This window comes from Rhinatrema bivittatum, chromosome 2 (genome assembly GCF_901001135.1).
Source record: "Rhinatrema bivittatum chromosome 2, aRhiBiv1.1, whole genome shotgun sequence".
Lineage (NCBI taxonomy): Eukaryota > Metazoa > Chordata > Amphibia > Gymnophiona > Rhinatrematidae > Rhinatrema > Rhinatrema bivittatum.
In genome coordinates, this window is record NC_042616.1 from 669285099 (window position 1) to 669300251 (window position 15153).

Here is a 15153-nt window from a genome sequence, read left to right on the forward strand (position 1 = left end):
CATTTTACAATGAGATGGGTAAAATATCCAAATAAATAATAAAACATGATTCCAGACGAGAACATACCCGCTGATTGCTTTCTTAAAGGGGGTTACCTCTAACCAAAAGCAGCAAGTCACCTTCCCCTTTGGGTTCAATGAATCCTCTGCCCTATCCCAGCTGCCACGTGATCAATGACTCCTATTCTTTCACCTTTCCTTCCTCCTCATCCGCAAAGCTTGATTAGCAGCTCCTCTCGAATCCTCTTCCGCTTGTCACTTCAGCACTTACTCTGTTCCTCTCTACAGGTCAAAGAGCAGCCTTTGAAAAAAACAATAGCACAGACTGCAAAAAAAGTTGTCAGTCATTATCCACTGGCCCTCTACATGGATAGGCCTTTCATTTTAAACCTGTAAAATCAGAGTCCAGGTGTGCCAATCATGTGCAGACATCATACTAAAATTGTGGAGAGTAGTTAATAGCAATAACCAATTGTGATACAATATGTTTCAAAAGCATTCGAAATGGCAAAAGAACTCCTATAACACTGATGGAAGGGGAACTGGAAAAATAAATACATTAATGAAGACTGCGTACCATTTTCTAGTACAAATGTATAAAATTTAATATGCAATAAACATTTTTACTTTATTTACATTAAAAAAATATGTTCAAGGTTTAGGAAAATAATCGATCATTATTGGATGAAAATGGCTAAAAGAGCAAGACACAACCTAACAGCATGAGCTGCTGAGTTCTCAGAACCTGGCCTTTTTTATTCTTTTGCTCTTCTCTTGACGAATAGTATCATATTCCAGAGTAGCAATCATGGTCAGCCTCCTTAAATAGGTTGCTGAAGCTCCACTCAGAGGATCAGGAAACTGGTAATCTAAATTAAAAAAAAAAAAAATAGCAACAACTTTAGCTGCATGGCAGGCGTGAAGTCTGATATACACCTCACTGTACTTCTAGCTTCTTTGAATAAACAAATGTATCCAATGGATTGTTGTAGCCAGCTCCAGCTTTGAAAGAATGACAAATTCTATAATGCTTTTGGTAAAAGCTTTTTGGTTTCTTTAAAAAAAAAAAAAAAGAACTGATCATATGCTTTTATAAGCATTTACAAGAGTATTTTAATCTATTTGTATTACACATAAGCTAAAGTTTTGCTTTATCAAAACTCTCAACTAACCAGATGCTTAGGCAAGGATTTATACCTGTATTCAAATATAAAACATGGAAACCTTTTTCTGAATGGTAAAAAATGCAGAGTTGCTTACTTGTAACAGGTGTTCGCCCAGGACAGCAGGATGTTAGTCCTCACATATGGGTGACATCATCAGATGGAGCCCTGTCACGGAACACTTTTGTCAAAGTTTCTAGAACTTTGACTAGCAAACTGAGCATGCCCAGCATGCCACTAACCCTGCAGCCACCAGGGGTCCCCCTTCAGTCTCGTTTGTAGCAAAAGACGAGCGAAAAATAAAATAATAAAACGTAAGCGAACCCAACTCTGTGCGGTGGCGGGCAGGTTTCGTGAGGACTAATATCCTGCTGTCCTGGGAGAACACCTGTTACAGGTAAGCAACTCTGCTTTCTCACAGGATAAGCAGGATGTTAGTCCTCACATATGGGTGAATAGCAAGCTACAGGCTGAGTCATACGTAAGAGACCAAGCAGCACTGAACATGTGCAAACAGGCACAAAAACTTACCCTGCGAGCAGACATGATGGCTACTAGGAAAAGTACTTTCCATGTCCTGAGTTCACAGGACTACAAGGGCTCAAAAGGAGTGTGCATGAGCCATGCAAGTACGACACAGAGGTCCCATGCCACGACCAGTGGCCATAGAGGAGGCCTAAGCTGTTATAAGCCTCACATGAAGCGACTCACCAGGGGTTGAGCCGTTATCGGGGCATCCCCTATTCCTTGATGGTAAGCAGAGAGGGCACTAAGGTGCACTCGGATAGATGATGTTTGGAGACCAGATTCCGAGAGGTGCCAGAGATAATCTAACTGATTCGATGTGGAGCAAGAAAAGGGATCCAAACCCTTCTGTGTGCACCACAAGGTAAATCTCTTCCATTTAGAGCGGTAGGATTTCCGCATGGAAGGCTTCCGTGAAGCTAATAGGACTTGAGATACATCACTTGAAAGGTTGAGTGGTTGTAGTATCATCCTTTCAACATCCAAGCCATCAGAGAGAGAGAGGGCCTGGAGGTTCAATTGGCTTAACTTGCCGTGATTCTGTGTTAAGAGGTTGGGCGACGTGCCCAGGCGAATGGGGTCCTGGACAGAAAGGTCGAGAAGTATGGGAAACCAAATTTGGCATGGCCAACATGGAGCTATGAGTATCATTAAGCCCCAGTCCTGTTGTAGCTTCAAGAGAGTTTTGCTTATTAGCGGAATTGGAGGATACGCATAAAGCAGGCCTTTGTTCCAGGGATGGACGAAGGCATTCCTGGCTGGTGCATACCGGTCCCTGTGCAGGGAGAAGTGTTCCACTTTGTGGTTCTGACTGGACACAAAGAGGTCAATGGCTGGATGACCCCACTGGTAGAAGATTCTGCTCGCAACCGAGGGATCCAGAGACCATTCGTGGGGCTGGAAACGTCGGCAGAGGCGGTCTGCCAGTGCATTTTGAGTGCCCGCTAGATAAGTGGCTCGCAGAATGGAATGTGACAGGGCCCAGGCCCAAATCTGCCTCCTGGCAAAGCAGATAAGAGCCCATGCCCCCCTGTTTGTTCAGGTACCACATTGCAACCTGGTTGTCTGTTTGAATCAGGAGAACTTTGTTGGAGAGCAGTCTTGAAATGCATAAAGGGCGTACCACATCGCTCGAAGCTCCAGAAAGTTGATTTGATGGGTCGCTTCGGCTGTTGTCCAAGTCCCTTGAGTTTGAAGGCCTTGGACGTGGGCTCCCCAACCTAGGTTGGAGGCATCCATAGTTAAGGTCACCTGAGGAGCCGGTTGCTGGAAAGGAAGACCCACTTGTAAATTGGCTTTGTGTGTCCACCAGGCAAGAGACAGGCGAAGCTGGCTGGTTATGTGTACCAGGGACGACAGTGGTTGAGTAGCTTGTTGTCACTGGGATTTTAGAGTCCATTGGGTCACTCTCATAGCAAAGCGTGCCATAGGGGTGACATGGACTGTTGATGCCATGTTGCCAAGCAACCTGAGGAGCTGGCCAGCTGAGGTTCTCTTCCGACGGCAGATAAAGCTGGCAAGGTTGGACAGAGTAATCGCACAGTCGTTGGATAAGAATGCTCTGGACAGTGTCGTGTCTAGGTCTGCCCCTATAAAGGAGAGAAGATGAGACGGGGTCAATTGGGATTTGGGGTAATTTATTAGAAATCCCAATGAGTTTACAAGCCTTATGGTGAGACAGAGAGTTGAGGGCTCCTTGTTTTGACTGGCTTTTTATGAGCCAGTCGTCCAGGTATGGAAAAACATATATGCCTCTGCTGTGTAACTGTGCAGTCACGACTGCCAGGCACTTCGTAAAGACTCAAGGCGCCGAGGCTAGGCCGAAAGGTAGTACTTTGTGTATTGATAGTGACTGCGGCCCACCACGAATCACAGATATTTGCAATGAGGCGGGGATATCACAATATGGGTGTATGCGTCTTGAAGGTACAGAGAGTAGAGCCAATCCCCTTGTTGAAGTAGAGGAAGCATGGTGCCCAGGGATACCATCCTGAACCGTTCCTTGCGAAGAAATGTATTCAAGGCACGGAGGTCCAGAATAGGCCGGAGGCCGCCGGTCTTTTTTGGAATTAGGAAATATCTGTAGTAGAACCCTTTTCCCTGCGGATTCGGTGGAACCGGTTCCACGGCTCTGACCAATAGAAGGGTTGAGAGCTCTGATTCAAGTTTCCCTGTGTGGTCTTCCCAGCTCCAGGATGGATTGGGTGGGATGGTCAGGGGTATTTTTGAAAAATTTAGACGATAAATGTGGGTTACGATGGACAGAACCCACTGGTCTGTGGTGATTGGATGCCAATTTGTTGCAAAGTGGCAAAGTGGCAAAGTGGCACAGGTGCCCCCCCCCCCCCCCACTGGAATATGGCTGCTGCTCTCTGGAAAAAAGTCAAAATCCAAACACGGGGCCAGCTTGTAGAGTTGCCTGTGGTCTACATGTTCTAGTTTGGTGTGTATGTCCCTTCTGAGGTGCCCGAGCCGGTCGTGCAAGGGATGCAGGAGGGTAATATCTGCATGGCCTGTAGCATTGTTTCTTGGGTTCTCTTCGCGTGACCATGCGGGTTACGGAGAGAACATCTGGGGAGACAGTTGATGACTGGCGCAGGGTCTCATAATGGTCCTTTAACTGGGCCACTGCGTCCTGGATCTTATCCCCGAAAAGGTTATCTCCGGTACAGGGTAGATCTGCCAGTTTGTCCTGCACTTCCGGGCGTAGGTCTAAGGCCTTAAGCCAGGCCCAGTGTCTAGCACTGATGCCAGCTGCCGAGACTCTTTCAAAAGAGTCGTAGGCAGCTCTGACTTCATGTTTACCTGCTTCCATTCCTTTTTGTAGGATGGAGGACAAAGTTTCTTGTTGTTGTTGGGGCAAAGTCTCCGCAATTTCCTGGATATACAATTTCATGTATAATTGATATGCTGCAATTCGTGATATCAACATGGACCCTTGGAAAATTCTTCGTCCCAATGCATCCAATGCCTTCTGTTCCTTACCAGGAGGAGCAGAGAAATGTGGATGCGATCGATTAGCCATTTTCTGAGCTGATTCCACGACTACAGAGTGGTGGGGTAGCTGACTTTTTTGAAAACCTGGGGCTTGGTGAACCAGATAGGTGGCATCTGTCTTTTTATTGACTGGAGGTACCATAAGTGGATGTTCCCAAAGGTGGTGCATGAGGTCCAAAAGAACTTCATGCACTGGTATTACCATTATTTCTTTTGAAGCATCTACAAATTGTAAGACCTCCAACATCTTATAGTGAGCATCTTCCTCCGTAACCAGTGAAAAAGGTATAGTCTCAGACATCTCTTTGACAAAACTGGCAAAGGAGAGGTCTTCTGGAGGAGATCTTCGCCTTTCCTCCGGTGGTGAAGGCTCTGAAAGCAAGCTCTCGGACGTCTGTGATGAATCATCTGAGGATGCATCGTCCCATGGATTATAGGGACTTTCTCCTTCTCCTGGTGGAGCTCCCAATGGAGGAAGCCAAAGCTGAGAGGGCGGGAAGGCATCGATGGATGCAGCACTGGCATCGATGGAATGGGTGCCGGCAACAAGGGCATTGGGGCAGATGAGGTGCACTTGGATACCGGTAGCCCTGATGCTGGAGCCTATGCCAGGATCATCGACGGTTCCTGTGGAGGTACGTGGCCAGGAATCGATCCTTCCTCCTCCGAGGAACCCGGTACTGGAATCGGGACCTGCGGAGCCCTCGATGGACACGCTCGATGCCAGCGGGTCCAGTGGCAGAGGAGTCGATAAGGCACCGATGAGTGTATCGAGGCGCTTGAGGAGTGGTGCCTCTTGGACTATGCGGTCCAATTCCTCCCAGGAAGCCGGCAAGGTTGGCACGGCGATCGGGGTAGGAGGCAGGCTAGGCATCACCAGAGCCTCCACGGGGCCCGTGGAGGCTAGGTGCCCGACACCGGTATCTGTGGGGAATGCCTAGGGGTCCCGGGTCCAGAGAAGTATAGGGGCTCCTCTCCCCAGGCCCTCTTCGCAGGCGGCTCGATGGAAGTCGATGCTGCTGCAGTATCAGTGCCGGCACCAGTCGAGGACACCCATCGGTGCTAGTGTCGATGTTTCCCTCGGTGCTCGGTCCGGTCTTTCCCCGGCACAGAGGACAATGATGCCGATGTCCTTGATGGAGTCTGTGACGGACGGTCACCCTGTCCACGGTGCTCCTGGCGAATCGTCTCCAAGGTCGATGGACCCTCCACGGTCGGTGGCGCTTGAACTGGCGTCAATGGAGCAGTACGTTTTGAAGCAAACAACTACTCCTTTTTGTCCAGGTGAGTGTGATGGCCTTTGGGGGTCATTTGTGCACAACTAGGGCATGGACGAACGTCGTGCAAAGGGCCTAAGCACAAAACATAGATTCATTCGGGTCCATTATGGACATGGTCCTTGGACACTCGGGGCATTTCCTAAACCCGGTTGCCATGTTAAAATTTGGCAGGTGCGCAGTCAGTGTCCGTCGGGCACCAAAGCGGTAAGCCGCCGGGAACAGACCACAAGTACCGGAAAAAACACTTACCAACCGTCGTAGGGAACGGAGCATGATGGGGGACCCCAGTTAGGGATTTTTTGAGAAGATAAACTTCAAATAGTTCTGTGAGGAAAGTTGTAAGAAATTTCTCACAGAGCTCCTAAACTGCGAGGCAACTGCTGCGCAGAAAAAAATAGACTGAAGGGGGACCCCTGGTGGCTGCAGGATTAGTGGCATGCTGGCATGCTCAGTGTGCCAGTCAAAGTTCTAGAAACTTTGACAAAAGTGTTCCATGACAGGGCTCTATCCGATGATGTTACTCATATGTGAGGACTACCATCCTGCTTGTCCTGGGAGAATATTTTTAATGTAAATCATCCATCTATTCTAGTCAGAGTACAAATGAAAATCACCTTTACATAGTTTGCTTGAAAAAAAACCAAAACTATTCCATTCATTTCACTCCTAGAAACAGAGAAATATGACAACAGAAAAAGACTGCATGGTCAATCTAGTCTGCCCATCCGCCCAACAAATTTAGCTTTACAATTTCCATCACTCCCTAAGAGATCCCCTGTATTTATCCGAAGTTTTCTTGAATTCAGACACTGTTTTTATCTCCACCATCTCCACTACCCTCTCTGTAATGAAATATATCCTAAGATGACTCCTGAGTTTACCCCCTTTCACCCTCATCCCAGAGCCTCCTTTCCATTAAAAGAGGCTCACCTATGCATGGAAACCTTTGAGATATTTATATGTCTCTCTATCATATCTCCCCTATCTCACCTTTCCTCTAGGGTATACATGTTTAGATTTTTAAGTCTATCCCCATATGCTTTAGAATGAAGACCACTGACCATTTTAGTAGCTACTCTCTGGACTGATTCCAACTGGTTTATATCCTTTTGAAGGTGCAATCTCCAAAATTGTAAACAGTATTTCAAATGAGATCTCACCAGGGAGTTATACAGGGGCAATATTACCGCTCTTTTTCTGCTGATCATTCCTCTCGCTATGCAGCCAAGCATCTTTCTGGCTTTTGCTGTCACTTTATCTACCTGTTTGGTCACCTTAAGGTCATCAGATACAATCATCCCCAGATCCCACTCTTCTTTCATGGTTAGAAGAATTTTCCCTCCAATACTGTACATCTCCCTTGGGTTTTTGCATCCTAAATTGATTACTCTGCATTTTTTAGCATTAAATCATAGCTGTCAGACCCTAGATTATTTCTTGAGCTTAGCAGTCTAGCTTGTTGCAGATTTTAGTAAAATCATCAAAAAGATAAACCTTTCCCGACAATCCTTCTGCTATGTCGCTCATGAAAACTGAAAAGAACCGGTCCAAGGACCGATCCCTGAGGCACGCTGCTAGTAATTCCCCCCTCCTCAGAGTAAACTCCATTTACCATTACCCTTCGTCACCTCCCACTTAACCAGTTTGTAACCCAGTCAGTCATTTTAGGGCCCATACCAATTTATTTATAAGTGCCTATGGGGAACCGTGTCAAAGGCCTTACTGAAATCCAAATAGATGGCATCTAGCACTCTCCCTTGATCCTACTCTCTGGTCACCCAGTCAAAGAACTTGATCAGACTTGTCTGACAAATCTACCACTAGTAAAACGAGGCTGCCTTGGATCATGCAATCCACTGGAGTCCAAAAACTACACTATCTTCTGTCTTAGCAGAGATTCCATTAATTTGTTCACTACAGAAGTTAGACTACAGAGGTCAGTCTGTAGTTCCCTGCCTCCACCTTACTTCCACTTTTATGAATAGGAACCAAATCCATCTGTCTCCGGTCCTATGGAATTACGCCCAGCGAGCTGCTGGGACTTATCTAAGTTCCCTTAGTACCCTCAGATGTATCTCATCCAACGCCATTGCCTTAACTATTTTGACGGTAACTTTCAAATGGGTGTTCGGGCGCACATTGACAAGTGTGCATCGATGTGTGCCCAGGGACATGGCAATTTTATAACATGTGTACACATATGCAAGTATGTTATTAAACAGCCTGGGCGCGTGTATGCATGTGCCCTACTTTGCAACATTGTTGCACATAGCAGCATACATCTGGGTATGAGTTGCGCAAGTGAAGAATTTTATAACCATTGTACGTCCATACCATGACCAGTTTCACCATTTGATTTCCCAGTGTAGATTTAGATCCTCCAAACTCCCCTGGTTTAAAAGCCTGCATGCCCTCCTCCCCCCATTACCCCAGACTCTTTAAACCCCTCAGGGATGGCTGTATTTTTTTGTTTGTTTGTTTTTTAAAAACTTACACCTCCTCCATAGAAGAAGTAAAGTTACAGAGTACTGGACCTGAGCGAGCACCCAGGTTCATAAGGTATTTGCACGCACATCTCTCGGCCCTGCCCTAGAATGCCCACACCCACACCCACACAACGCTTCTTTTGAATTAGAGTGAGATATTCGTGCTCTGGGAGAAGCACATGCATGTAGGCAGCTTTTAAAATCCCCCTGGGGGCACGCATTTCCTACAGGTGTGCATAGCTCCCGGTTTTGGTGCACACCTAGCTTTTAAAATTTACCAATTTAAGTTTAGTTAGTTCCTCACAAACACATTTTTCTGAAAATTGAGGTTTTCCTCACTTCTAATCTTATTTGTATTTGACTTACATGGTGCTGCTCCTGGCCCCTTCTACAGTGAACACCAAACATAAATATCTGTTAAGCAAGTTATAAAATCTGGGGTGGTGCGCACAAGGGGGGGGGGGAGAGAATTATGCAATTTCTGTATGGCGATGCAACCCGGCCTTCCCCAGTTCTCTCCCAGTTCGCTTCAATTAAGGAGCGGACTGGGAGGGAACTTCCCTACCCCCCTGCCCATACTCCCTCCCTCTCCCTCTGTCCTTCCCGGCCCCTTAAAAGGTCATACCTTTATTTTTTTTTTCCTTTCAGAACTTTCGCCAGCTCCTGAGCTGGCGTAAGCTGCAGCGCATGATCCCCCAGGACAGTGGCAAATGGCCGCTGTACCGGCCGCCTCCAGCTCCGCCCCACCCCGCTCCCTGGACCGCCCCCCCAGATTGCCCCCTTTTGCGAGGTCCCGGTCTTGTGCACATAACGGTGATTATGCGCAAGGCTGGTCTCTTCTAAAATGTGCACAGCGCGTACAAGGCCTGGCCACATGTGTAACCCCCAGATTTTACGCGCGGGGGGGGAGGGGAGACTTAAAATGTACCCGTAGGTCTCACAATACCACTTTTGTACTTCCTTCTATCACTAACATATTTGTCCCCTTCTTTTACTGTATTTGCTATTTTTATTTCCATTTGAATTTTTGCATGCCTGACTACTTGCCCAGTTCCTCTTAGCTTTTCCAGATATTTCATCTGTCTTCCTCTTTTTTGATCTCTTCTAGCTTATGAACGCTAACCTTTTCTCCCTTACCTTTTCAGCTACTTCTTTAGAAAACCATAGCGTCCTTTTTTCCCTTTTTCCTTTATTTACTTTCCTAACATAAAGATTAGTTGCCCTTTTATCATCTCCTTTTGGTTTTGGCCACTGCTCTTCTACTTTCCCTAGATTTTTCCATCCAGTTAATGACTCTTTGAGGTACTCCCCTATTTTAACAAGTTAGTTTTTCCTGAAGTCTATGACCCTTGCCTTGAAATGAAACTTCATCTTTTGCATTTCAATACTGGACCACACCACCCGATGATCACTAGCTCTCAGATGATGATTCACTACAACATCAGAGACACTGTCCTTGCTAGTAAGCATCAGGTCCAGTATCACCGCCTCCCATGTAGGTTCCATTAACAGAACAGCTCTCGTTGCAGAGAATCCAGGATCTCTGTATTTCTAGAAGACACCGCAGCTGGTATGGCCCAATCAACATCCAGCAGATTGAAATCCCCTAGCAATAGCACCTCTCCCTTTATTGTAATTTTGTGAATATCCTCTATTAAATCTGTCCATTTCTTCTGTCTGTGATGGAGATCTGTATATTACACCAATACAAATGGATGTTCCATTCCCTCTTTCCAGATTAACTCACAGGGCCGCCTCCTTATCTTGTAAGCCCTGCAATTCTGTTGCTTTAATATTATTATTTATATATAGTGCCATGCTTTCTCTCTACCTGGTCCTTTCTAAATAGATTGTAGCCAGATATAATTATGTCCCAGATATGGTTTTCCATGTACCACATCTCCGTGACAGCCACTACATCTAAATCAATGTCTTCCATAAATGTCTCTAGATTCGTGACTTTATCTCCCATATTATGAGCATTAGTGTGCATACATAAGAACATAAGATATGCCAAACTGGGTCAGACCAAGCCCAGCATCCTGTTTCCAACAGTGGCCAATCCAAGTCACAAGTACCTGGCAAGTACCCAAACATTAGACAGATCACAAGCTACTATTGCTTATTAATTACTGTCACAGCAATTTATGGATTTATTCTCTAGGAACTTATCCAAACCTTTTTTAAACCCAGTTACATTAACTACTATAACCACATCCTCTGGCAATGAATTCCAGACTTAACTATGCACTGAGTGAAAAAGAATTTTAATTTTTACATAGCTTTTCAGATATTACCCTTTTATCCTATTTCTATAGAAGCATTTAATGTTTTACTTATCTTAGAGTTTTGTTTACCCATCCCTGATGATCCTAGTTTAAAGCTCTCTTCTTGAGACTACCCATGGTTGGCCGATTATTTGTAACACCACTTCTGAAAACTGCATAAAACTGCTAAGTTCTTCATTGTTTCTTAAGGAACTCACCTTCAATATAAGTTTAAACAGTTTTGTGTATGTACATATATCTTTTAAAACCACAACAGTTGTTTTAGCAGGCTAGGGAAGATGACTAAGAACCAATGCCAGGAAATATTTCTTCACGGAGAAGGTGATGGGATGCCTGGAATGCCATTTTGGAGGAGGAGGTGAAGATGACAACAGTCAAAGAATTCAAAGGGGCATGGGATAAAACTATGGATCTCTAAAAGCCAGAGGATGGAAATTAGAAAAGCATGCAGGGGGGGTAACTTGCTGGTGCAGCAGTTACTACCCTTAGCAGAAGGCATGGAGATTACTAACTTTAACCAATAAGTCTTGATGGTTATAATGCAGCTGGAACATTGCTCCCCACTTCGATGGCAGGGGAAAAAGGGGGATAGGATTCAGACAACTACCAAGAGGGCCATGACATTTACGGTCTGAGGTACTAATAAGCAGACATACGGGAAAAAGCACAGGACTGCTTCTATGGTCAAGTTGATAAGCAAAGTATATCAAGCAGCACTGTCTGAATTTTCAGGAAAGCTCATCACACAGTAAAAAATGTTGCTAGCTGCAATTTTTATGGGTTATCATAAGGTTTGGGGATAACTGCATGGAGTGGCAGTTACTACCTTTAAAAGAAACATGGGAGTAACCTGCACAGAGTGGCAGTTACTCACCTTAAGAAGCTTGCTGGGCAGACTGGATGGACTATTTCATCCTTTTCTGACGATGTTTCTATATGTTTCTATGAATATTAAAGGTCCTATAATACCTTTTCCATGGAAGCTATGTAGTAAACAGTATTCCAAAATACTGTATTCTTTTCTCTTCCCTTCCGTGAGAAATTTAATTTTTCTGCCTGGACTATGTCTATTAATCCTATCATACTGCTGAAATTATTCATAGTGTTTTGAAATTACAAAGTCTTTAAGCAAGAGAGAGTAGGCCTCAGTTCTAGGCATACATAAGAATAGGTAACATGATACTGCCATAAACAAACAAGGAATAGTTACTAAATCACACTGTTTTAGATTTGCAATAAGGCAGAAAAATAAATAGATCAGACAATGAATTCTAATTTGCATGATCAACAAAACTTACTTTTTTGCCTTCTTGGAAGTGATAGCCAACTGCAACTCCGAGTAGCTGCCTTTGACCTAAGAAATACAAATCATATAATAACGAAAATACACTTATTATATATTATTTCTAAATGAAGTTTCTCAGATAGGACATGCATAGACAAGAACATGAACAACAATTATATTTCTGTAATACAGGGATAGGCAACTCTGGGCCTAGAGTACCACAAGCATGTTTTCTGGATATCGACAATAAATATGCATGAAGTATATTTGCATGCACTGCTTCCAAGAAAATATATCTCATTCATATTTACTGTGGATATCCTTACTCTGACAGATAATAGTTAAATTTATGAATCTTAATTTGAATTGGCTTATCACACAAAAGCTTGCAGGTGATAGACTAAGTGAGCTGGAAACCAAGAGCTATAGCATTTCTGTAGCATGCCCTAGTAGCTGTAATAATAAAATATATGCATTCATTGATGAATTTGTTTTAAGTTACGTGTATGGATCCTGTCAGCTCCCTACTAGAAAGAATTCAGTCAGAATGCACCATTAGTGTGGGGAGGATACTTAATAGTAATTTTGTGGGTGTATAGCTCCCCCATGTAGAAGCTGGTAAATGGATATGTCCCTCTGGTTTATAAAGCCCAACCACCATTTTACTTTGTGGATCCTTTATGCTTATTTTGTAGCAGCAGCATGTCCTGTGCTCTTCTCTGATTTTTCTAATAATTGACAAAGCCTCCATGGAGGCTTTTTGGTTGCATGGGAGTTTATGTCCACTCTTTCAATTCACATTATATTTATAAATTGATTTACTTAAATTAAGAGTACTCATTAATTGGGATTCTGTTAAGCTAATTTAATTTCCGCTCTGCCATCAAATGGGAGAGGTTTCTGAGATCATCAAGATCTAAGGAGAGGAATTGGACCCCATCCAGGACCAAGGTACATCTGTTGGAGATAAGGAGAACAGGAGCTACAGATTATTATCCTGATACTAAAAAGAGAGGAGAAGGACTTATGCCATTCAGGTATTGTAAGGAGATTAAGGGGTGCGAGAAGACAGGCCACTGGGTCCCCTCCTTTTTATATGGTATTTGGACAACACCCCTGGATGTTCTTGGCTGGTTCCCAGGAATTCTCTTCTGGGCCATAGTTTTTCCAGGATATTAAATGCTGGACTGACCTCCCTTTTTGTCTGACGTCCAATATCTCCTCCACCTCATATTGTGTGTCTTCTTCCACTAGGACAGATGACTTGCTTAGGTCTTCTGGAAGACCAAGACGATATTGCTGATTTCAGAAGTGAAATATGAAAGACATCGTGAATACGGAGTGTGGGAGGTAAAAGTAATTTATAGGTAACCTCCCTGATCCACTTATAAATAAGAAAGGGTCCCACAAAGCGAGGAGCAAACTTTAGAGATGGCATACGTAATCTAAGGTTGCAGGTGCTCAACCAGACTAAATCTCCAGGGTGGAGCTGAGGAGCTGGTCTTCGCTTCTTATCCACCTGTCTTTTAACTTTGATTACAGCCTGCTGTAAGAGCATACTAGTGTCTCTCCATAATTCCTTCAGGTCCTGGATAGCCAATTCTACAGCAGGACAGGCTGAAGATGTCCCGATAGGTAGTGGTATCTGGGGGTGTCGTCCAAATACCATATAAAAAGGGGGGGACCCAGTGGCCTGTCTGTGATGATTATTATAACAGATCTCTGCCAAGGGAAGTAGCGAAGACCAGCTGTCCTGTCGTTGGTTAACATAGCAACTTAGGAAGGTTTTAAGAGATTGATTAGTCCGTTCTGCCAGAACATTGGTCTGGGGGTGGTAAGCTGAAGAAAAGTTTTTTACATAGGTTCTTCTAATATCGTGCTGTAAATTGTACTCCTCTGTCTGCCATGTTGTTGTTTCCTTCAGACAAAGGCAGATCCGTGATGAAGTCAGTGGCAATGTGAGTCCAGGGTTTGTCGGGTATGGGTAAGGATTGAATTAGGCCCCAAGGTTTAGTCTGGAGAGTTTTGTGAGCAACACAAATGGAACAGGACTCCACAAATCTTTTAGTATCCTGTTTCCAATGTGGCCACATTGGAGTCCCGGGTGAACAGCAAAATGAGACTCATGGGCCCAATGTAACATTTTCTCTCTTAACCGTTTGGGAACCACAGTCTTCCCAGGTAGAACGGTAAACATAGCGGCAACCATAATTCGGGCAGAGTTGATTATGTGTTGAGGTGGATCCGGTGTGTCCTTGGGCAGAAAAATTCTCGATAGGGCATCTGCTCTTAAATTTTTCCTGGCTGGACAGAAGAGAAGTTTAAAATGTAATCGACTAAAAAAATAGAGCCCAGCGGGCTTGTCGTGGGTTCAGCCGTTGTGCATGTGTGAGTTATGCCAAATTCTTGTGGTCTGTGTAGATCGTGATGGTGTATTTCGCCCCCCTCAACAGGTGTCGCCACTCCTCTAATGCTAATTTAATAGCCAGGAGTTCCTTGTCCCCGATGGTATAGTTCTTTTCAGCTGGGGAAAGTTTTCTAGAAAAATAGGCACAAGTGACCAAACCCTTGACCTCTGATTGCTATAAGAGGATGGCTCTGATGCCCAGAGAGAAGAGTCTACCTCCAAAAGGAACGGTCTCGTAGGATCTAGTTGTTGCAGACAGGGGTCCTTTATGAATTCTTTTTTTAATTTTTGAAAGGCTTGAATGGCCTCTGAGCCCCAATTTCGGACATCAGCCCCTTTTTGTGTCATAGCTGTGAGAGATGCCACTAAGTTGAGTAACCAGGAATAAATTGTCGGTAATAGTTTGAGAATCCCAAGAATCACCGGCACACCCATGTTATAAAATCCATTGGATGCATTCACGGCTAGACTCTTTTGAAAATGCACGCAGCATGCGCAGGGCTCGGCCCCACGCGTGAGTCTCAATTTTTACACGCGCAGCTGTTTTAAAATTCGGCCTTATTCTTCATACCAAAGTGACAGCAACAAGAAAAAATACTTTCCAGGGGAGAAATTTCAAGTCCACCAACTCAAGACTTTCAAAGGGAGGATTCATGAGTTAAGAAAAGACTACATTAATGTCCCAAGGTTATTCAGCAGGGGCTTGGCATGCCAGAATCCTT

The 15153-nt window shown here is 44.5% G+C and overlaps 1 protein-coding gene across 2 annotated transcripts in view; it reads right to left on the bottom strand.

Annotated features, from left to right (window-relative positions):
- Positions 1 to 587: 587 nt before the first annotated feature.
- The window catches only part of C2H8orf89 (chromosome 2 C8orf89 homolog), a 115166-nt gene continuing 100600 nt past the window's right edge, over positions 588 to 15153 (bottom strand). For both annotated transcript variants that reach the window (XM_029591474.1, XM_029591473.1), the window contains 2 exons: positions 12038 to 12093; positions 588 to 869 (listed from right to left, as the gene is read on the bottom strand). In XM_029591474.1, the coding sequence (XP_029447334.1) occupies positions 846 to 869; positions 12038 to 12093 (80 nt within the window). In that variant the 3' untranslated portion in view covers positions 588 to 845. The remainder of the gene's footprint in view (positions 870 to 12037; positions 12094 to 15153) is intronic.